Source organism: Oryzias melastigma, linkage group LG6 (genome assembly GCF_002922805.2).
Source record: "Oryzias melastigma strain HK-1 linkage group LG6, ASM292280v2, whole genome shotgun sequence".
NCBI lineage: Eukaryota > Metazoa > Chordata > Actinopteri > Beloniformes > Adrianichthyidae > Oryzias > Oryzias melastigma.
The window spans coordinates 22,742,830-22,766,320 of record NC_050517.1 but is presented as its reverse complement, the minus strand read 5'-3'; the positions used below and the strand labels follow the sequence as shown (position 1 = coordinate 22,766,320).

The following is a 23,491-nucleotide window of genomic DNA, read 5'->3' as shown; positions in this document are numbered from 1 at the left end:
GCAACCCCGCCGCCATTTCTCTTCCCGTTGCCGAGAGCTCGGAGCAGGAAGCTTTTGAACCACCCAGCGCAATTTCTACATCACAAATAAACTCTTTTTCCAACGCCATTTTTTCATCATTCTCAATGATTTGAATAAAAAAGTACAGAAAGGCAATTCTGAGCTTAATTACTTTTAAGTAGCCAATTTTCAATGGAGTAGGTCTTCAAAATATGCTGTCATTGCACTAATTAAATAGAAACATTACACTTAAGTGTTGTGAAAGTTTATTTACAAGCTGTGTTCTTCACTTTTTGATTCTTTTCCATATTTTTCACCAGTTTTTGACTCTTTCAGCATACACAGTAGAGCAAGGATGCGATAATACTCAATTTAGCACTTTTAAAAATAAATATTTCACATCAAATACCTGTTTATATTGACATTCAGTAGATGCATGAACATAAAGTCCAATGATTCATTCTTTGGGGCTGCAGTAAAATGTCTGTTGTGTTCTTCAGCTTCCTAACTTCAGAGACTCGAACCAGCTTTGCATCTTCAGTGTGACGGAGCTCTTATCTGCTTGAGCTTTGATCCACTGGTCGGCTGGAGGCTCTTCATTCATGTAACCTGATTTTAAAAAAAAGGACAGAAAAGGAAGTATAAATGTTATTTTTCTTGCTTTTTTCCCTTTGTAAATTGATTAAATCAAAGCAAATAGTTTACCACGGAGTGTGGTGAGGCCATCGGTGGTGTTTTTAAGTCCATGCACGACAATCTCATCTTGGACGTCCACTGAAGTCCCATGAAGCTCCACTCCAACTCTTAACGTGGAGGGCACACGTACAGTCACCGCTCCTACACAGACGGATAAACCAGGAAAGCATTTCAATTAGTGCTGTCATTAATTAATCTAATTAATCCATTTTAATCACAATTTCTAACCTAATAATTGCAGTTAAAAAGCCAGATTTTGAGATATTTTCATTTAAATTCATGACATTGTGGCACAGAAAAAGATCAAATTACACCTAAAAAAATCTGGCTTTATGAAGTTCTCCTAATACAGGTGTCAAAGTCAAGGCCCGGGTCGGATCCGGCCCTCCAGATCATTTTATTTTATCGTTATTAATGACCCAATGTTATCTTGCGCTTCTGTCTCACTTGAATAATTTTGACAAAATATATATTTTTATGGAGTATAAAATATAGAAAGTTATTTAAAGTTTAAATTGATTTATTCTGGAATAATATTCCTGCCTGTTTTTATTCATAGTTTTGTTAAAAAGTTATGTTTTTAAAGTTTTAACTTTTTTTTTTCAATCTCCACCAACTAAGAAAAAACAAAACCTAGCACAAAAAACTAAATATTCGATCCAGAGCGCTCAATTTAACACATAAAAACAGTAGGAAACCCTTTCCTTAGCAATCCAAAAATATTGACCACAAACCTCTCATTAATCCCATAATCCATGTTGACAGTTTTACTGTCCTCCACATACCCCATTAATTTATGATAATAAACTCTCGTTTATCATTCCTTATATAATAGATAATAGCTGTGGCGTTGTGGGCATTTTTTCTGTAAAAAAAAATAATTTCACATCCCTAATTTGAATACGAAGCAGAACATCAGAGTAAAAGCTGCAACTTGTGTTACCTTCCTGACTGTGGAGCTCAGCAGAGCCACCATCTCCCACGTAAACATCAATCCCTCCGGTGTTTGACGAAACCTTCAGGAAACTATTTGAACCATCTGTTGAAGTAAAAGTGCTCAGATTGAACCGTATCACTCTTTGTAAATTCTGGGGTCAAGTAGAGGATAGTCTGCTTACCGATGACGGTGTCTCCAGAGACGTTCTTCACCAAAGTTTTACCTTCCAGGAAAAAAAAAAAAACACTAAATAAAAAAGCATCAATATTTTCAGGTATTACTTCTAAAAGACACTAAAAGCCTTGTGTGACAGACACTCATCATGAAGCTGCTTCAGTTTCCATGACGGCAGGCTCATCCTAATTAACAACCCATAAAAATTCCTTCAGAATGATGTTCTCACTACGCCAAATGGGTGTTTTTTTATTTTTTTTATTAAAGCTCACTTGTTTTCATACCTATCTCAAAGCAAAAATACTCGGGACATTTGTGATCAATTGGGAGCACATTGCACTTAAATCAAGCCTGTTTGGATGTGAGCCCAGAGGTTTTTAGGGTTTTTCCTGCAGGCCAGCTTTACCAAGCAAACTAATGTAAAGCAGCTGGGCACAAAACTGAGCTCAAAGGGGGGAAAAAAATCTCCTTTTGAAGAACAGCTGGAGAAAAAAGTCAATTTAAATCCACTTTGTAAGTTTTCATTCAAATATATATATACACACAGATGTTCAAAACTTTGGTGTCATCCAGACAATTTTGTGTTTTCCATGAAAAGTTGCACTTTTATTTACTAAATTAGTTCTACAATGATTAGTAAAAATAGTCAATATATTGACAAGGTTGGAAATAATCATATTTATGTAAAATAATATTTTTTTCCTTCAAATTTTGCGTTCGTCAAAGAATCATCCATTTGCAGCAATTTCCGCATTGCTGACTTTTGGCATTCTAGTTTGTTGAGAAATTTGACACCTCTTTTCTAGCCCCTCCCACATGCTGGATTGGCTGAATGGGCACTTCTTACAGACTGTATGGTTAAACTACTGCCACAACAGTTCAATATGGTTTAGGTCTGGTAACTGCTGACCACTCCATTACAGACAGAATACCAGCTGATTCTCTAAATAGTGAGCAAACGTTCCCCTTTACCAGCACCATCATGTTCCCCCTACCTTGATTGACAGACGGCATCAGGCCCTGTTCCAGCATCTCACAAATTCTGTGTGATCCAAAAACCACAAACTTGTCCATCTACAGCTCTTTTTTCCAATCTTCCTCTGTCTAATTTGCCCATATTCATATTTTTTTGTTAGCTGAAGGCCAGCATCCTTCACCATGGATGTTGACACTGGCGTTTTATGTTGACAATGGCGCTTTGTGGGTAGTTTAATGAAGCTGTCAGTTGAGGACCTGTGAGACATAAATCTCCATCTCAAACTGGAGACGATTTCTCTTCTTGTTCAGTCGTACAGTGGGGTCTCTCACATTCTTTTCTGCTCTAGTTAGGGCCTGTTTGTGCTGTTCTCTGAAGAAAGTAGTACACACTATTGAAGAAAATCTTCAATTTTTTGGCAATTTCTTGCATAGAGTAGCCTTCATCTCTAAGAACAACAATAGACAGTTGAGTTTCACATGAAAGTTCTCCATTTCTGGGCACTTTTGAGCGTTTAATCGACCCCACAAATGTGATGCTCCAGATACTCAACCTTTTATTGTTTCTCTAAACAGCCAAACTGTTTCCAGTTGTGCTACTATGATTGCATGAGAGATTTCTAATGATCTTCTAGCCTTCTGACACATGAGCAAACATGCAGCAAACCATAAGTATGCACAAAACTATGAGTTAGAAACCCAATAAAAACGTGAAAAACTGATGGTTCAATATCCATCAAATTTTCTGTCTACCTTCGAGCTTGATACTAAACAACCAACAAATATACAACCAAATCCACATTTGTAACTGTCAGAAGACGTAAATGCAAATATTAAACATCTGTATAGATTAAGTATTTTCACAAAAAGACAATGTAAAAAGTAAAACCAGAATTACTGTAAAATAAGAAAATAAAAACTACAATTAACACAAATATTCTTTGTAGTTTTTTTTTTTATCCTGTGACTCCTTTAATTAAGCTGTTTTGGGATTTAGAAACATTTTGTTGCCCCCTGCTGGCAGTTTTTCCCACTTTTAACATCAATGATGTCAAAATCTTATAATTGTGCAGAAATTTGATAAAGATGAGATTTTAACTCTAAACGGTATGTATTTTAAATGTATATCAGGAAATCCTTTTGTGGGACATACTGTTTTTTAGAGTCTTGATTTTGAATATTTTAACGTTTAGACACAGAAAAATGACAAGCTATCACTTTATGACTGTTTGGTTTGAGTCTTCAGATTTATAAAAAAAAAACTGAATTGCTAAGAAAATAGTTGGAGAAAATGTCACGTAAAAACTCAATCACAACAATTTCAGCAGTCTTGGTGTCAAAACGTTCAGCTCATTTAGAACATTACTGCTTGTATTTTTGGTTATCATAAATTTTATAGATTTGAAATAATGACCAAAATAGCCGAACCCTGCCCAGATGAAATAAATGATTAGGTCATCTAAATACGTTTTTTGAAGTAGATTAGCAACAAGCCTTTAAATGTATTCATGAGCTGTGTTTTAATCTTTTATAGTAATAAAAAATTGGCATTGAGCTGTTATATTGGCATTATGCTAACTCATTTGGGTCATTTGGCATCTACTGAGGTTTTTTAGGCTAATTTGGAGTTTAGCTAATATTGTAGCAACATGCTAGCGTTTCTGGGTAATTTGTTATCTTCTGGGGTTTTTTTAGGCTAATTTAGAGTTAAGCTTCTATTTTAGCAACATTTTGACTAATTTGGTTTACTGAGGAAATTTATTCGATTTTGGAGTTTAGCCATTAGCTTATTTGAGCATCATGCTAGCTTTTTTTTTGGCTAAATATTTTTGCAAAATTTGCACGAATTGAGGACTTTAAGCTTTACAAATTTACTACAAATTTTCAGAAATTTAGGTAAATTTCAGCATGCTTTCAGCTTTTGCAAATTTAATATTTTGCAAATAGCTTTTGTATTTTCAGCAAATCCCTTTAATAATTAAAGTAAATTGCGTCACCATTTTCAGCAAAAAGCTTCAGTATCTTCAGCGACTACTTTCAGTAAAAACCATTCACATTAGCATTATCGCAGGTAATGCAACCTTTCTAGTTTTATTTGTAAAAAGCATGAGAACCGCTTTTTATAAATAAAGTTTGATTTTGTTGTTCAGCTTTCGACACTTTCCATCAGGTATTGCCACAGTGCATCCGCTTTCACTGAATCATTTTGCATACATGGTCAGCATGTTAATTTTTTGACTATTTTTTATCCAAACAGCTTGTTAGGATCTTTTATTATTCAGTAGTTTTATCTGTTCTTGTTTAGTTGTCATTTTGAAAGATATAACGAACACTCCAGTTTCAGAGTCGTGTTTGACTCAATCACAGAGTCCACAGCATAAGGAGAAAGTGATGCAGCCGTTTGCTCACCGTGAGCGTGCCCAAGTTCAACCCTCCCAGAGCAGGAAGACACGCAGCTCGACTCAGCATAGATGGCCTTCACCTTTAGAGAGCCAGACTCAGTGGAAACGTTCATCGTGGTGCCCTGGAGTTTCTTGATGCTCACCTCCTATAAAAACACAGATTGATCAGACATGCTGGTAGATAATGGTCATTTTTATTTAAGTCATCAGGTGAAGAATGAAACATCATTCAGCAGCATTGATGAGAGCATCGATGCTGAAGGATGCTGGTGCCCCCTAATGACCACTGAGAGCATCACCACGAAGCCGCTTTACTCACACCATCCCCTTCTGTTCTGATGACCACGTTTCCATGGATTGTGTTTGTGCCTGTAACGTTTCCTCCATGGGATTGAACTTCAACATCATGACCCTGAAATGGAAAAAAAAGACTACAAATGAAACAAGGATAAAGAAGTTCTTGACAGATCAAGACGTTTTTAGCTCAACAGTTTTTAGATTTTTACTAATGTGAAAATTATAAATGCTCAGACATAGGACGCACTGATTGGTGATCCAGAATATATGACATTTACAGAGACCTAACTTAAAGAAAAAAAATGCTAATTGGATGTGATTGGCTAATGCATAAGAATCAACATGACATCAATGCAATGTTTGCAGCTATAATAGCTTCAGTTCTTCAAGGTTTGGGAGTGTTTATGATAAGGTTTCACTGTTCTTCCAGAAACTAATTTTTTAGATCAGACTGAAGGACAGACTTAAAGTCTTCACTCCATTTCATCCCAAAGAAAATATTTTTTTAGAAAGGGTATCTTTCTATTGATCTCCTTCTTGTTGGAACACGAATCCCGACACTGCTCCCAAAAACAACAGATGTCTGAAAGTGAACAAAAGGTCTTCACGTGCTGAAAAAGGCAGGATTTAAAAATATAAATTAATCATAATCAAACTGATATAAAATAATCCTCAATCGATTCTTTTAAATAATTTACTGTTTCCTTTAGAGCCATCTGCTTTTTTGATTTCCAATATTTTTTATGTAAAAATTCAATTTTTTATTAAATAAAATTTGACTTTTGGTCAATTTAAATAGATTATTAAAAGTCAGGTTTTTAATGCCAAGTGAAAATTGTTTAAAACATAAATGTGACCCAAGAAAAACCCTCAACATTAGATCTAATTGTAAACTGGGGATTCAAATTGAGTCGATTCAGTAATTATGTAGGGAAAGAACCTCTATACTGAAACATTCAAAAGTTCAAGCCCAGCTCCAGGAGAAAAAAAAACTCCATACCATGATACCCCCTCCACCAATCTGCATTTTTGCTTTTTCCCAAAAAGGCCAGACCATGACTTTATGATCATCTAGGAACATTTGAATTCAGTTTTTTTTTTTTTATATATAAAAGAGTAAATATCACTCACCCTAATAGAGTGCAACAGACAGTTGCCCTTTTCTGTTTCCACTTTGCAGATGTCACACTCCATCTTTCTGATTTGCACGTTCCCCTTTCCTCGAGCTGTGATGAAGAGATCTAAGGAGAAAAACAGATTTTGGGACGGAAACTAGAAAGTGCATCATCATTGTTGTGCATAGATGCTTAGTACTCACTGCTTTTGATCGGGGCATCCATCTCAACTAACGCGGTGCTGTCCATCCCCTCAGAGGAGATCACTAACTCTTTCACCTCCTCGTCATAGTGGACGTGCAGGTCGTCCAAACCGACCTCCTGCTCGGAGTCTGGACCGTGGACGGTGATGAAGGCTCGGTCAGCCTCGGGGAAGGCGTGAGGGTCGAGAGGACGGATGGAGATGCTGCAGTCCAGGTGTGTCCGGACGTTAACGAAAGGGCTGACGGAGAGGGACCACCGCCGCACCGGACGCGGCTTCGCCTCGCTCTGTGTGGTGGACGTCGCGGGGACGGTGCTGGAGAATGACCGTGAATGCGGCAGAGTACACCGGGAAGCTGTAACAAGAGACCGGAGGCGGAGGACACTTCCGGATCCTCGCTGAGCTACTAATGTCCAGAACATTTCTGTCTGTTAAGCAGCTTCTTCAAACTGCTGATATAACTAAGTCTGACCCCGATTTAACACAAACTCATGTCCTGAAACCCCATAGTCAACATTGTAGCTACAATTTTGTCCACATCAAGTAACCATAACTGATTCCGGTAAACTCTTCACAATAAAAGCACGCATTTCCTGTTCAGAAATAGAAATGTGTTTAAACGCTTCATACGTAGATTACTTAAAATACCCGTATGCTTAGAGGTTTGCAAAAATAAAAAATAATAGTAATGTACTGAGTCGTTGGCTGGTAGTGCCTATTTTAAAAAATCTGTAAGTTAAGGCATTTTTACATTTACATTTTTTGATAATTCAGAGAATTAGAGTGATCTTTAAAATAAATACCAAGAAAGCCAAAAAACAAATAATAAATTAAGCTTTTAAGCAATTATAACAGACAAAAAAGATAAACAAACAAGCAAACAAAACACTGATAATTAAAAAGATTGAAAAACTAATAAAAAGGAAAAAAAAAAGAAAGATAGGGGCAGACGTGGGTTCTCTAGGGTTAAGAATAATAAGATTTTCTGATCATGTTTAATGTTGCATTCTTTTACATTTTGTTTAAGGGTTAATTTTCAAATTTGACCTTAAAGTAGGTAACTTCTGTCATTTTATTATTTTGTATTCATAGTAGATCCCATATATTTAACCTTAATGTTAGAATAGAAAACAGCATTCTTGCCTGTTTCAGAATTAAGAAACCCTATTAAAGGGAAGCATCTTAATTTAGAAAATATGAACCAAAAATTGCTTATTTTGAACATAATTAACTTGGTAAAACGTCTTAATTATGCAAATTATTTTAGTCTTTCAAATTATGTTGAACAGTACATTTGATTACATACAGTATATTGTTTCACCCTTCATGCTTTTATGCTGAAGGGTGCAAACTTTGAAACCGGATGTTTATTCTTTCATAAAACATAAACCCGCCCCCTTTTTTAGCTTTGCCCAGTCAAAGAAGGACAGTAAGATTACGTAAGAACAATGAAAGATGTTGGGAACTTGAGTTTACTTGTAAGTTATCTATTGATTCATTTTTTTTCTACTTTAGATTAAATATAATTTATAGATTGGTGTCTCTTAAAATACTAAAACGGTTTAAAATAATATTATGTGTCTGTGGGGGGGGGGGGTATTTTATGTTTTAGCACAGTTTAAAAAAGAAGATGCAACTATTCACATTAAATACTTGTAGTTTTCTCAGAAAACTTTATTACAAAACATCACAGACAAAGTGGAACAATTATGTTCGGACCTCAAATTTTTAACTTTATAATTAAAAAAAATTGTTGAAATTGTAGCTTTTAAAATTATAGCTTATTTTTCAAATAGAACTATCAAAAATACAAAGCCACATCTCCTTGCAACTGTTCACATCCTTATAAACAAAACTGTTCTGAAAAATGCACCACCACAAGATGACAGTATTGTGCTATAATGATAAACAGTCTGTAACTGTTAACACAGACAAATATAACTATTTGAGATCACTTTTTAATATTTATGGTTTAAAACGTGCAGGTCTGGTCATCATTCTTACAGTTTTAAAAGAGTGCCTTTCGTTATTAGGGTAATACTCTCTGGATATGTTGTGCCATGTACCCCAGAAAATCCCATTCCGCACTCCTTTATAAGGTCCCACATAATATTTCCCGTTGAGATTTACCGCCATGCAGGCATCGAACCACCAGCCGGAGCTGTAGTAGGCTCCACAGTTCCCGGAGGGGTAGCGGTCGTTGTCCTTATCCGGGGTGGTGAAAGCCCTGTTGTTGTGATTGTACATTCTACTGAAGCGCAGAGCATCACCTGCAGTGCCTGAGTAACCGCCCACCATCAGTTTGTACAACAGCTTCTCACTGGCAACCCTGAAGTACTGGTACTGCGCATGCTCCCTTATCCCGTTGAAGTCCTCCAGCTCCACCCGCAGCACCATGTTCCTGTCACGAGTCAGCAGGTGGATCATGTTGTTGCCCAGCCAGAACTCTCCTCCATCCAGCACTCCGAAGCCGGACCGGTACTCCGCCCATGTGCGGTTGAAGCTCACGCTCCCGTCCAGCCGGCGCTGCAGAACGGTCCATCCTCCACCCTCCAGCTCCATGTCACAGAAAACCGAGAAGCTTCTGCTGCGAGGGTCAGGGGTCACCGTGTAAACTCCACTTTGTTTTTCTCCTAACAGGAGGAGATCTGAGCAGTCTCTCCTCGCTGGAAAAAGACAAAAACAAACTCAAATCAAATCCTCCCTGAACGCCTGGCTTTGAATGCCTTAGAGTTTAAGCTACACATTTGCAGATGGAGTGTGTAAAACATGATTGATGAGGTCAACATGTCACAGAATTCTAGCCGTAAAAGACGACTTTTGAAGTGGATTTTCAGAGAAAACTTGTACTTAAGCTGCTTTAACCTCATATAACAATCATATCATGCTTAATACATGCATTTCTGAGACCCCCATTTCCTTAAAACTCATTAGTTCATGTTTTCTGTCTTGTAGTAACTGATAATTCCACCAGGGGCAGTAGAAGGTCTTTTCCTGTTCATTTCAAAATGGCTTCTTCCATTAAGTCTCAAAAATACTTTTGGCGAAAAACATTTAGCAAATTTTCAATACTTTATGGTCATAATAATTAATCTTTTGTTATTCATTTTTTAAATGTTAAAAATCTGTGGATTAAATTTTAGACAGTGGGTAAATATAGTCATTTTTTTCTGAAACACTCATGTCGATATTTGTGCATCTTACACTAACACTGTTATGAGCAAAAACTTACCAAATCAGACAACGTATCAACATCAATACAGTCTATAGCTCCTTAAAAAGGGATTTAATTAAATGTTGTCATTTGGCATCTGATAGTTCCCATTAATTTATTCCACTCAGATGTTTTCACTGTTGTTTTAAATTCCTCAACAGAAGGATGTAGAGCTGCTGGTCTCTGCACTGTTGTGGTTTCAACATCTCTAATAATAATCAAGCAGGGTCGCACATTTTGCACACATGCAGATTCTTTCTTTGACTTTTAACAGCCACAGTGTCTTCTGCAAAGATGTTCACAGACTACAAATGAGACTGTCATTATTTATATGTGGGTGTCTGAAGATTAACATGTGGTCTGGTTACTCCTAATCTTTTAATACAATTCTTTGATTTGAGAATTGAGTCAAAAACCCGTGTAAACATATTTTTAGTTCTAAGTGGATAACGGTAAAAATGTAGTTTATAAAAGTATCATCTTATTTGACATTTGATATTTAGTGCAGTATTTAATCATTAAAAATGATCACTTGCCTGTAAGGGTAGTTTCTGTGGATATTTTGTTGGTCTCGTCTCCGTCTGTGGCCTTGGGGTGCTGCTTTGGATGCTCGTCTGCTGGGCTCCTGTTTGGGCTCTGGCTGTTGTTAGGAAACGCCGCCACCTGGTCTTTCTTCTCACGCAGCTCTTGTGCACTGTCAGCAGAGGTCTGGGGGTCAAGGCCAGGGGTGGTAGGAGATGCTGACCTGAAGTCAGGGTGCATTGTGGAGGTAGTTTTGGAACTGGGGGATGGGACTATGGTTGCAGGTGGGCTTTTCTCCACGTTGTGAGGCATTTTTGAAGTGGAGTCATATTTAGGTAATCCACTCGACAATGTGGATCCTGGAATAGTACTTGAGATAATATTTTGAGGAATCTCGCTGTCGACTTTGTTTGGTTTTGTTGTCATTGGCATCACTGGTGCTTGATTGTTTTTTTGTGGCTTCATATCAGATATGATGATTCTGTTGCTGGGGCTCGACGGGAAATTTTCATTTTGTAGGTTGTTCTTGGAGCCCCACGGAGATTGTGTCATTTCAGAAATCTGTTGTACAGGACCAGATGTCAGTGGTTTGTTGGTATTGGTATTTTGAAAAGGAACCGAAGAAATCCAGCTGATTGGAGTTGGATCTGTGACTTTTTTGTTCACCTGCTTGGGTTGTGGTTGAACTGCTGGATTGAACCTTTTATTGGTTTCTGACTGTGGTTCCAATGTAGGTCTGGGTGGAGGTTTAGATCTATATGGGGGCCTCAGATTAGTTTTGTTGGACTGGGCTTTGAAGAATTTGTCCCCGAAAGGAGTAAATCCTGGAGGAGGTTTTTGTCCAGGTCCGGGTGGTTTGAGTTTTGGATTCGTTTTTGGTGGTTGTCCTGGTTTGAACTTTATTAATGTTTTAGTATTTAGACCTGTCCCTGGTTTTTGAAATTTTGGCTTTTGCTTTGGTGCTTGACCAAGTTTAGCAGTCTGGTTTGTTTTAGAGATGTTTCCTCTGAGTGTTGGCCTTTTGGTGGGCCATGCAGTAGTTTGAACAAGAGTTGGTGTCAACTTAGGTTCTGATTCTTCTTTGGACTTTGGTTCATAAGGACGGTTGTCACCAGATACCTCCCTTAACCCTTCTAAAGGTTTTGGTGTGGATGTTGGACCAGCTGCAGATTCCACCTCTTTTATCATCTTAGGATTTTGATGAACTGTTGAGGTCTTCTGTGTAGGTTTGATCTCCCAAACAGCTGTTGATGTAACCAGTTGAGATCTTTTCTCTTCAGATGTTGTGTATGGGTTGGATTTGGGCTCAGGCAAAAAGTTTTCTTTAGACATTTCTGTTGAATTGATTCGATTATTTGGTTGTTCGGTGATGGTTTTCTTGAAACTGGCATTGGGATTGTTGTCCAATGGAGAAGGAGTCTCTTCAGCCAACTTTTTTACAATACCAAGTGTAGGTTGCATAGTAGTACTCATGGTTTGGATTGTAGATGAAGTCCAGCTGGATTGAGTTGGATTTGTGCCTGATTTTATTTCTAGCTTTGGCTCTGGTTGAACTGCTGGATCTGGCTTTTGAATTGTGTCTGCCGGTGGTTTCAATGTAGGTCTGGTTGGAGGTCTAAACTGAGATGGAGGCTTTGGTTTTGCGGTTTTGTTGGTCTGTGCTTTGTGGAATTTGTCCCGAATAGGTGTAAATCCTGGATGAGGCTTTTGTCCAGGCCTGGGAGGTTTGAGTTTTGAAATAGTTTTTAATGGTTGTCCTGGTTTTTGGTTTTTATTTGGCTTTGTATTTAGGCCTGTCCCTGGTTTTTGAAACTTTGGATTTTGCTTTGGTGCTTGTCCAAGTTTTGCAGTTTGGTTCAATTTAGAGATGTTTCTGCTGACTGCAGGCCTTTGAGTGGGCCATGCAGTAGTTTGGTTGGGTGCTGGATGTGGCGTAAAAAATATTTCATCAGGTCTTTGAGTGGCCTTTTCAACTGAATCAGATTCCAGCTCTGTTTTAGGTTTTTGGCTTAAATTATATATTGGCTTCTTCGGACTCGATTCAACGTCTTGATCAGGTGTTATACTATCTTTTTCTTCATGTTTTGATTCAGAGTTTGAGTCAGATTCAGGTAGAGGATTTTCATTATATTTCATAATTGATTTTATTTGATTATTTTCATGTTGTTTTGGTGTAAAGGCACTATTATTAGAAGAAAATGTATCAGACAAAGTTGTGTTTACAACCTGAGGCCTGTGAGTTGTAGGTTTCAGGACAGCAGGTGGGAATTTTAAAGTAAATATTAATGACTGAGAAGATGTTTTATTTTGATCTGGGGGTTGACCCTGTTTGTGTGTGTCTAATGAACTGTTCTTCCGGGTTTTATCTGGTTTAGAAATATCAGGAAAACGTTTTTGAACAGGTTTAACATTTTTGGTTTGTGTTGAGTCTCTATTGGGTTTGGGTTTGTTTGCTTTGGGTTTTTGTAGAGAGGGCTTTTCTTTTTGGTGGGGTTGACTCTTTTTGATAGGAAGTTGAGCTTTGTCAGGTTTATTTGGTGGTTTTTTAAGGTTTATATTTGCTTCAGGCTTAGTTCCAAGTGGATACTTTTTACCAGGGTGCAGTTCTCGTCCAGGCTGGGGCCTCTTGCCAGGGCTCTTAGGTTTCCAGTTGTTGTCATCTTCAGCTCTGGGTGATGTAGTCATGTATAGTTTCCAATTAATTATTGTTGGAGTTGTAGTAGATGTGCTGAAGATGCCCTGGAGTTGTCCCTCAAGTTTCCCTGTGGATGCTAAGTTAGGTATGGTCTTCAGCCCTGGACCACCCACTGTGGTTGTTGTGGACCTATCTGTTGTCAAATCTGCATCAAAGCTTCGGGGCCCGGGAACACCAGCTGTGTTAGGGCCTGTACTTTGGGTTGGTCCATGACCAGCTGCTGTGCTTTGACTGACATCTGTGATTGAGCTTAATGTGAAACTGGGAAAAGGAGGCAATGGAAGAGATGATGTAAAAGTTCTTACTTTCCTTGAGTCCATCGAGTCCGCCCTTGAAGCTGTTCTCATTTTAATTTGGGGAGTTGGACTGATAGAAACAAAGTCTGCTCTTTCGGTTGTTTTGCTGGAGGATAATTCTCCATCCTCGTCTCCGTTCCCGCTCTCTGTCTTGATCTCTTTCCCGATTTTCCTGCTTTTTTCATCCAAGCCCATTTCTTTTATAGTCTTCTCATTTTCTGTGAGCTCAGTCTGTTCTGGTTTCTCATTATTTTTGTTCACTTTGACTCCATCTCCAAAAGTCTCTTCCCAGTTTTCCTGGTTCACAGATACATTTATTCCATCAGTTTCCTTAGTTTTTGTGTATTTCTGTGTGTATTTTTCTTCTTCACTCAGATCTGCATCATAAATTCTTGTATCCTCTTTGATTGTTTCCTTTTCTTTTATTTCTTTTTTGTCACTGATTTTATCAGGTTCTGATTTTCTATCCTTCATTCCTTCCCGAATCAACCTGTCGTCTGTGTTGTCCTCATGTGTCTTTTCTGTTTTCTTCTCTTTTCCACACTCTTCTCTGAAATCTCCATCATTTTCCTCAAATATCACACGCACCCAGTTCCTCTCATCCTCACGTGTGCCCTTACCTGCAGTCATCTTCTCCCGCTCACCACTTTGTCTCCCACACTCTCCCCCAGTTTGGCTTACTGTACAATTCGCACACATCTCTCTCAGTTCGTCCACGCTCTCCTTCAGTTTCTGCAGGTCCTGCATGATCTTCTCCAGCTCTTGAAACTGTGGTGGCAAATTAACCGTCAGCGGCGGCAGATGGAGCAGGTAAGGGCACGTGGCGTCATGCTGCCCAGGCGAGCACGCTCTCTCGGGTCGTAAAGTTGCGATGCAGGGCCCGAATCCTTGACCCTTCAAGACCACCTCTTCGTCTGCTTTGATCCAAGATAGACCCAAAAAGGCCAGTAGGCTCCCAAACACACATGGTGCTGTTAACTTCATTGTCTTCATAGGAAAGAATGAAGCAAGAGAAGGGAGGGACTGTAAATACACCCAACTCAGTTGTAAACCCAGTGACAGTGAGGGGAGTTGAGGTGGGAGGGTGAAGAGGAGGGAGGAGGACCTGGAGAAACTGTGAAGTGAAAACAAAATTTCTACGACAATGTTAGAGTGAAGCAGGTGAAAAATAGGAAACAGCAGAAGGTGGACTACTGTGTTACTAGATTCAGTGAAAAAACTGAATCTCTAGGAAGTAAAAAAAAACATGTTTCAAGAAAATGTGTCTTATTTTCTGTCTTGCAAGAAAAATAATCTTTTCAATTCCAAACTAGTTTAAGAGGGACTAGAATTTTGTTTAATAGTGTTTTTGCTGTTTTTAACATGTTTTGTAGCATTTTCTCACCATGGAGGAAATATTAAAAAATGTAGGATTTAACACTGCGTTTCAGAGTATTTTTCTATTCAAATCATGATGGATCAGGAGCAGACAAAAACCGGATGTTTGAAAAAACTCTGATTTATGACGCAGCAACTGCCAAGAATGGGCTAGTCTCCCTGCTCCGCTACAATTTCTAAATCCTCCACTTGCTGACAAATAGATCTATTAATGTCTTTATTTTCAATGTTTGTGCTGGTTTCAAGCTTTATGGCTCCATAGCTCCAATACTGATTCTGTTTTTTATTTTTATTTTTTTGCTATGCTAATATTATCTTCGGGTTGTGAATAGCTGTAAGCAAACGGAGTGAGTGTAAACAAAGGAATGCTTAGACATCAGGGTTACATCAACAGTCCCATGAAATTCTAATAATCTCCTTCAGATCCTCAGGAAATACATCGTAAAAAATGACAAAAGTTTTTTGATTTTTGCATAAATATAACAAAAAAATGAAAATGCTGTTGAAATGCTGTTACTATTGCAGTTAAATTTACAATTATATTATATTATATTAGACAAGACTAGACTAGATTAGATTAGAAATGGTTTATTTCAAGCAATCAAAGCAAAAATAATACATAAACAATACAATAAACAGATGTTTACATCCATACAAAGACATGTCAAACATGGGATAATCAGGCATCAAATTATAGATTTCTTGAAAAGGAGTGGGAGGAAGTTCATTTATATAAACCCACCCCAGCTCTACATTACCATTTACTTTAGATAAATGATCAGTATCTGGTTCATAACTTCTAATTTAATATTTATACGTTACCAACACTGATTCAGGTTATTAAGAATCCTTAAGTATCAATAAATACCTAGTTGGAGTGGAACTTTAAAATAATAATCCTCTGCAACATTCTTTTTTATTAATACAGTTTTTTACTTATTTCTAGAGGGCCTGTTCTTACCGTTTACATGCTCCAGCAGAAGTCATCTTTGAGACAAAGCAGTGTAAGGAAGTGGACACATGTTTTTATTTCATAATATGAACACAATTAGCATCAGTAGATAGAAAAAGTCCTAAAACACACATTCTTGAGCCCATGCACCTTCCTCTAATCCTGTTCTTACATTCTACTCCATTTGAATCACATCACCTAATGAAGACCATTTGTTTGGCGTTCTCACTCCATGCTGTAACGAGAAATGTCACTGCCTTGCATGTGTGACACAGTTGCCCTGGCAGCGGCATCCCAAGTTTCCTGTTGGTACGTCCACAAACACGTGAGCGACAGATGTTACAGGTCAGAAAAATGCACTTCTAGCAGAAATACTGGCTGCTGGGCCAGAACCAGGAAGCTGTTTGTCAAATCTGCAGGTACATCATTAGTTTTTATAGTAAACTGGATCGGGTGGTTCCGCTTCTGTGTTGAGGAAGCCAGGAAAGTCAGATAAGTTGAATTCACTAGTGGTGCCAGAGTAGATAAATATTTCATGTAAAATTGGCTTTATTTAGACAGCACTGATCCTCTACAAGTGTCTGGAATTGGTGAGGTAATCTGGGTGGGGAAGCGCTTTTCACCATGAACACTCTCTTCCTGAGGAACAGAGTTTTGGCTAAGAGAAAACACCTGAGCCAACCAGTCTGTGGGCTGTTTTCTGATCGAACATAGCAGCAGGATGGAACAAATGAGCCGTGCCAGCATTTGTTGTTTCAAATCTGTTTCAATTTGTAAGTTTAAGTGTTGTAGCCTAAACTGTCTTGTTGTTTTCTAAAGTGAAACCTAACCTAAGTGTTTTGGTCTTTGGCGGGCTGAGAGATTTCTCAGCTGTTCTCTTTAAAATGACAAAGGAAACCATTTGTTTAGTAGAAGAGCTGGGAAGCAACAAGGCTAAACATGGAAGAAAAAGGCTCTCTATAGACCGTCGCAGGCATCTGCACTGTGTAAGCACATCACAAGTATAAATGCTTCAGTTTGACATTTTGATTCAGAGAAGAAGATCAAAAGGTTTTGACTAAAGTGCTACCAGGCTGAGGCCGTGAAATTCCCCATATGTCCTTGGGGTATGCAAACGATTTGACTCCAGGCTTAATTTTCTGCAAACTTAAGTGAGCAGAACACTGAGCTCAAGAGGATTTTCAGATAACTGTCTTGCACTATCAAATATAAAAAATATGAAATGCTGGGGAGGAGGGGGTAAAGTTTAAAAACAGTTTTTTCTTTTTTTTCTTTTTTTTTTGTGAGTTCGTGTTACGGTTGGGAAATTGTAAGAAGACCAGAGGTCAAACTGAGGTCTGAAACACCAGGGAAAAATTTCAACATTTTTAAACAAATGTCCAAATGGTTCTAGTGAATTCTGGACCCAAGTCTTGTGTGATTAAAACTAAACAGATAACAAAATGGAAAAGAAAACACCTTCCTAATCATGAGTTTAAAATGTTTAAACAGCATTACATCACAGAGGACGGAGCAACTTTTGTTCTGAGAAACTTACTTTCATAAAATTACTTTCTTTTAATAATTGGTAGTTGTATACGGTTAGCTAAACGACAAAAAAAAATCAAGTTTAACCCTTTCATGTGCAGAGGTCACTACAGAGTTCAACTTTGATAGCAAACATACATGTAAGATACTAAGCAAAGAGAAAATGCTCAGTTCATTTGAGAGGAACTTAGATCCTATGATTGATACTGAGTTCATGACTGTTACTTTTGTTTCTCCATTCAGAGACATTGTCTCTAACCATGCCTGAATCAAGCTATAGAGATGGAGGAACCACCATTACATCATGATTTACATATTTCAAATTATTTACATTTATCCCAACAAATAACCATAATTACATTGATGTTTCTTACTGTACAAAATTCATGAAGTACACTTTAGTGGATCTTTGTAGAATTTAAATATATAACTTTTAACATTATTTTGTATCTCTAAAAATGAAAAAAGAACACATCGTAAAAAAATCCTACCTGATTTGATAATAATTCATACATGAGAGGGTTAAAACTGCTGTTGCAGCCACACCACTAAATCTAGGTCACCTATGAACAAATTGGTGTGCGTTCAAGAACACGATAAACAAAGGTTCTTGAATATATGTTTAGTCCTTGGTGTTCACATGGGACAAGTAGGGAAGAGCTTTTTGTTATTTGGAAGTGTTCATCCCCTACGATTGGAATACGTTGGGTGTGAAATGTCAAAATAGTGCAAATCTTGCTCTAATCCGATATATGAAGGAATTAGTGTCTTGTAATTCTGGCCAGCCACAAATCAAAATTGCTAATTTCTCCTTCATGATTAATATTCAAACGGTTGTTAAATAAAAGGGATGCTGTCTATACATCACTACCAAATCCAATTGGTCTGATTGGTCAAAAGTTGACTTAACATGCAAATACGCATTTAATGGACACGCGTTTTATATGTACGGCCCAAAAAGGGTCTTAGACACTTGTGGAGCTTCATGTGAACGTGATAAGTTTTAAATGCGGCTTTTGTTGTTGTGCTTCAGCTTTTGTCTTTATGTTGTGGCTTTTGCATTTATGTGTTGGCCACAGTTTTGGCGCACTTGTACATCCAAAATTAAAATCTCAAATCTTAACATAATGTGAAAACACATTCTGTGTGTCACACTGTACGTAACTTCAAGCTACGTTCACACCATTCATTTGACACGCATTCAAGAAAGCCTGAAAACAGTCATAGAAACTTGAGCAGATACGCATGGATGCAAGGGTTTTGCTGAAGCACAAACACGTATTTATGAATGTTTACCACGTTTACGTAGACTTTTCATTGAACGTAAAGAATGTTTGAATGTGTGCTGCCAACAACGGGGTGAACTTCAGAGATTTTTGGGAAATTAAGAAGCTCCATTTCTAGACTTGGAACAAACAAACCATGTAAATAAGCTGAATGTTTTCATTAAAAGCCCTTCTATGTTCTTTGATATCTTTAACAAGCTTTTATTTTTACAGGCTTTGGGCTTTTATCCTCTTCATAATGAATTCAAAAGTTTACTTTGCTGAAAAATACAATGTTTTCGAACTTTCCGAGATAAATCAGCATTTCCCACAAATGTTTTCACACTAGATAAAATGTTGTAATGGTTTGCACTCACGTAAGCTCACCCCTTTCTGCTGTGACTGACTATACATCATAAGCTGAAGTCTTCCTCCTCCTCCAGAGCTAATGAAGCTATGAACTCATTTGACAATTTACAGTCACTGGCAAGATAAAAGCCAGATAAAGTATCCTTTTTGCCTTCCTCTGTCAATGCTCCAACTTTACGCTTGGAAATGGTCAGAAAGATGTGTTTACACTTTGAGGAATTTAGGGCTGAACATGTTTTGATTTATGAGGTGTATCTTTTGCAGCAAATAAAAAAATATCTCCGTTGCTGCTTAGTCACATCAAAACAGCCCACTTAGAGAATGAGCAAAAATGATGGTATGTTTAATAAAAGTGCAGAATTGTTTAAAAAACTCAATTTTAATTCCTTTTTCTGTTAGTAACTTCTAAACTCTGTCATTCCCACTAACGCCCTTCTCTCCCCTTTTTGCCTGTTTTTAGCTTTATTTTCTGCTCTCCTGCAACACAGCACTCAGTTTTCTTCGATGTCCAAGCTCAGCCGTGAATGGTGTAAACATTGTGGTTATTTCCATACAGGCGTAAACAAACTTCTGATCATCAGTCCAGGTCTGGTGCCAGGACGCCATGGCAGAACACTTCATCTCCCTCCAAACTGGGCAGAGGAGCCCCCGTCCTCACCCTTGTTTGTTATGACCAAGTAAGCCGACAAAAGCTCTCAGACTTTAACGTCCCTTTTCCAAATGAACTGGAGTGAACTCGGCAACTGGGAGAGCAGAGCCAGAATCTAATAGAATCATAGCACTCTCTGAGAAGGTAAAACTTATAATCTATTCCACTGTTTGTCAATCTTTTTGATTTAAAGTCAATTTTTCCACCACTTGAAAATGTAAAAAAACATGGGTTACTTAAGGATCCTCTTGTTAATGTTAAAGTCCCAAACCTTTCCAAATAAAGTATTCCTAGTGGACTTTTAATTATGATTATGCCGTTTTTAGGCTAAATAAAAAAAACCTGTGTATCTATAAGTCATAGTTTCTTTTGAAATTCGCCTCTGAGTTGTGAGGAGTTGAGTAAGAGGTAAGCCTGCTCCCATTTCCCATCATCCATTTGTCTGGAGCCATCTATCAATATTGGAGATATCCAACCATTGAGTTTTGAGCCAGATAGCAGCTCAGACGAGGAAAACGAAGACGTACATGGATCTATTTGTTTGCAAGTGGGTGCATCAAACTTGTGGCTTGCCCCTGCTGCCCCTACGTCACACCGACAAGCTTTTTCCGACATCATTTTTTTCATCTTCTCCTGATTCACGATTTAAATAAAGAAACACTCAAAAATGTAGTTTTGATCTTAATTTTCTTTACATATGTCCTCTGTCATTAGAAGAATGCCACAATAATATCACTGGTTGAGAAACACTGATCTTTTCTACAGCCTCAGTTTGGCGTGTCCAGAAAAATAAATACCAACGGAATTAATAATTACACATTTGTTGAGCAGAAGCATTACACAAGACAAAGCCTGATCTAATAATTCAACTCTTTATCATCTCAAAATCATTTCCTTTGTCATGTCCTGCAGATTCATTTTCCTGGGAATTATCCATCTGTGGCCATGTCAGTAAGTCTGCATTTGTTTTGCATGTGTGACTGCTTTCCATTTGTCAAACCACTGATAGTGACTCTTAAAAGTGAAAGAATCAACTGTCCCTCACATCTGGGCAGCATTTTCTTCGGTTTCTAACACTAGATAACTTAGTAATTTGTTTCGAATTTAAAAGCATGGGATTCATTAAAGAGTTGTTTGGAATTTTTGCACAGATGAGTGATATAGAAAGTGAGAGTACCACGGGACGGATTATCTTCTGCAGTTCTTGTCTGTCCAGTGAGAGAGGACTCCAAGGGGACAAAGGGGGATTTTTATGAAGGCTTGGCAAGCTTGAGAAATAAATATGTATTAAGTCATAGAGAGGACTGTTTAAAAGTTTGAGCTTTATCTTGTTGCAAAAGGGCAACAGACATCTAAGTGTTTTTTGATGGCGTAGAATTGATTAAGAATTTATCATCATTATTCAAAAATCCTAAATTTAGTTGAAGTGAACAGATGTTTTGTCACTGTTACTGTTAATCACATGGATTCATAAGTCTGAGTGGTGCTCATATAACTTACTACACTGAAAGGTATCACTATCACCTGGTACAAACACCTTTAAAAGCTAAAAGCTCCTTGTTGAGCATAAGCATTAATAAAGATAAGGCATAAATTACAAACTGCTCACTGCAAGTTTAATTGTCATTTATGACTCAGAAAGGCCTTCACTTGATATTTTTACACATGTTCATGAAATCTACAACGATGAAGGAATCTGCTGTGTTTAGTACAGAAATCTTTAAATCTCATCTTAAGACAGATTAGTTTTTTTTTTTGTTTCGGTCAGATCTACTTTTTTTAATTAAACTGTTTGAAAATGTCATATAAATCCCCAAATATTCATGTTTAATCTCAAAAATAGGTAACTCAGCAGTTTATGAGGAATTTAAATAAATTTGTTAAATAACGTCTCATTGCATGAAAACTCCCAGATTAAAAGATGACTGTCAGTATTTTTAAAGAAATCTAAAGCTATTTTAATCATTTTACTGCCATCTATTGGCAAAATCAAGCATATCCTGCAAAGGGACTTGGATCAAATGTTCAGAAACTTTGGGAATAATCATAGACTGTAAAAATAATGGACTGAGCAAGCAATGAGGTCCCCCATTGGAAATGCATTACTTCCTCTCCTCGCGAAAGTAGGCCGCCGCTTTCACCGTCACTTCCTGAAACGGATACCGCCATTCACAACCCATCTCCAGCGATTGGTCTGAGTCATAGCTGAGTCATGGAATCTACAGGAAGTTCTGTCGCCAATCAGGAGTGAGTTTATTGCAACCGCCTGCCTCTTTCCACGCCTCGACCACGAGACCGCGGATGTAAACAGCTTCAATAACGGCAGCTCGGGAGAATTGCTGCAACACACTCTCAGTAAAATGCGTACATATTCCACGACTTTGCACTCTGAAATCCCGTGTATAATATACGGCAAACACGCTTTTTGCATGCATATGATACGCAATGGTAGAGAATGGGTTATGTACAATATACACGACTTTTTAGGTTTCGTTTTGATCACGTGGTCAGAAATCCTCCGGCTCTTTTCTAAATGACGTCGTTCCTGGTTAAGGTTAGGATTACGGTTATGGTTAGGGTTAGAAAAGCAAATTGTACGTTTGTGGGGCTGTCTGTGATGCTCACGCCTCCACCAGGGGACGTGTCAAACGTGGAAAACACATTTTAACACGTTTAGGACCGCGCGTATTATATGCACGCAAAAACCGCTTTTGGCGTATATTATACACAGTATTTCCCAAATCGTGGCATATGTACGCATTTTACTGAGACTGGGCTGATTGTACAAGTCATTGTTGAAGCCTTTGAGGGAGAACCATCCCAACATTTGATTCTGTCAGCGGTCCTTTTGGATTTACTTACATTTATTCCTTTTTGTCGAGATAAAAGGAGCATTTGGGTGACGCTGCTGATCCCCTTGCGCTCGTCTCTTCACATGCGCTGCCACGTTACAGTCTGATCAGATGCATGTGAGAAGCGCGTTACCGGTATTTAAAATAAATAACCATCCTAACAAGTGAACAGCTGGATCTTTTTCCTGTTTAAAAATACCACCAGGTCCTTTCAAGTTTGTCTCGCGCTCCTCAGACGGCTGCGTCTAATTCAGGCTGCAAGCTGGAAAAGTGCAGAGAAGATGAAACTTTGGTTGGTGATTTTATGCGGGATATATGCAACTTATAATTTATAAGCTACAATCAAAACAGTGAAAAAAGAAAAACGAACATTAAACAAAGAAAAAACAACAAGGAAAACAACAGTAGGACAATGATTGGTACATTGTTGAATTGTAAAGTAGGTGTTAAAAGGTCTTCACGGACCCATTGATGAAGTCTGCTCCCATTGGCTACCGGTCATATGTCAATCAAACGCCCCACATGTTCGACGTCAGACCCACAAACACTTATTGAGCCATCTGATTGGTCAATTTATAACTCTAATAACTTGTGATAATGGAAAAAAATCTTTTAAAAAAATAGGATTAGAAAAAAAGAAGTTAATCAGAAAGCAGCAGAGGAAGAATGATTTTTCTGAGATATAAAATGACTGAGAAATCACTGTCTGTTTCCCAATGTAAGTCAATGGGACTTTGGCCTTTTTGCAACCCAGTGGTACTTCCTATATGGAACACGGAAGAAGGGGGCTTGCTTTGTCCAGTTATTTTATATACAGTCTATGGGGAGAACCGATGGAGAACGTCTGTGTGAAGTCCTATCAAAGAAGAAGTAAAAGAGATGAGTCATGGACGTCACGTGACTAAATGCGGCCACGTGATACACTGAGATTTAGGGATAAACGTCCCCTTTTTAACCATTTAACCATCAGAAAAC

The 23,491-nt window shown here is 38.0% G+C and overlaps 2 protein-coding genes and 1 long non-coding RNA gene across 3 annotated transcripts; 1 reads left to right on the top strand and 2 right to left on the bottom strand.

The window, feature by feature from the left end:
- Nucleotides 1-249: 249 nt before the first annotated feature.
- fam185a (family with sequence similarity 185 member A) lies at nucleotides 250-7,408 on the bottom strand. Its single transcript, XM_024282328.2, has 8 exons — nucleotides 6,800-7,408; nucleotides 6,613-6,722; nucleotides 5,504-5,596; nucleotides 5,192-5,330; nucleotides 1,815-1,856; nucleotides 1,640-1,735; nucleotides 706-837; nucleotides 250-609 (listed from the first exon to the last, which is right to left on the bottom strand). Exons 1-8 carry the CDS (start codon nucleotides 7,218-7,220, stop codon nucleotides 497-499), a joined length of 1,146 nt encoding a protein of 381 aa, XP_024138096.1. The 5' UTR covers nucleotides 7,221-7,408; the 3' UTR covers nucleotides 250-496.
- Nucleotides 7,409-8,213: 805 nt separating this feature from the next.
- LOC112152740 lies at nucleotides 8,214-20,615 on the top strand. Its single transcript, XR_002920383.1, has 3 exons — nucleotides 8,214-8,276; nucleotides 19,572-19,808; nucleotides 20,577-20,615. It is a non-coding gene; the product is annotated as an uncharacterized LOC112152740 (long non-coding RNA).
- LOC112152724 (nascent polypeptide-associated complex subunit alpha, muscle-specific form) lies at nucleotides 8,455-14,744 on the bottom strand. Its single transcript, XM_024282482.2, has 2 exons — nucleotides 10,549-14,744; nucleotides 8,455-9,464 (listed from the first exon to the last, which is right to left on the bottom strand). Exons 1-2 carry the CDS (start codon nucleotides 14,516-14,518, stop codon nucleotides 8,764-8,766), a joined length of 4,671 nt encoding a protein of 1,556 aa, XP_024138250.1. The 5' UTR covers nucleotides 14,519-14,744; the 3' UTR covers nucleotides 8,455-8,763.
- Nucleotides 20,616-23,491: the final 2,876 nt, after the last annotated feature.

Bases quoted from the DNA above. Each gene is read 5' to 3' on its own strand.
- fam185a (XM_024282328.2), bottom strand. From the start codon at position 7,220: ATGTTCTGGACATTAGTAGCTCAGCGAGGATCCGGAAGTGTCCTCCGC. The intron at 5,597-6,612 runs GTGAGTGATATT...TTTCCATTTCAG, and splicing joins GTCTGTTGCACTCTATTAGG to GGTCATGATGTTGAAGTTCA. The intron at 5,331-5,503 runs GTGAGTAAAGCG...GTGTTTTTATAG, and splicing joins TCAGAACAGAAGGGGATGGT to GAGGTGAGCATCAAGAAACT.
- LOC112152724 (XM_024282482.2), bottom strand. From the start codon at position 14,518: ATGAAGACAATGAAGTTAACAGCACCATGTGTGTTTGGGAGCCTACTG. The intron at 9,465-10,548 runs GCAAGTGATCAT...GTCTTTTTCCAG, and splicing joins CACAGAAACTACCCTTACAG to CGAGGAGAGACTGCTCAGAT.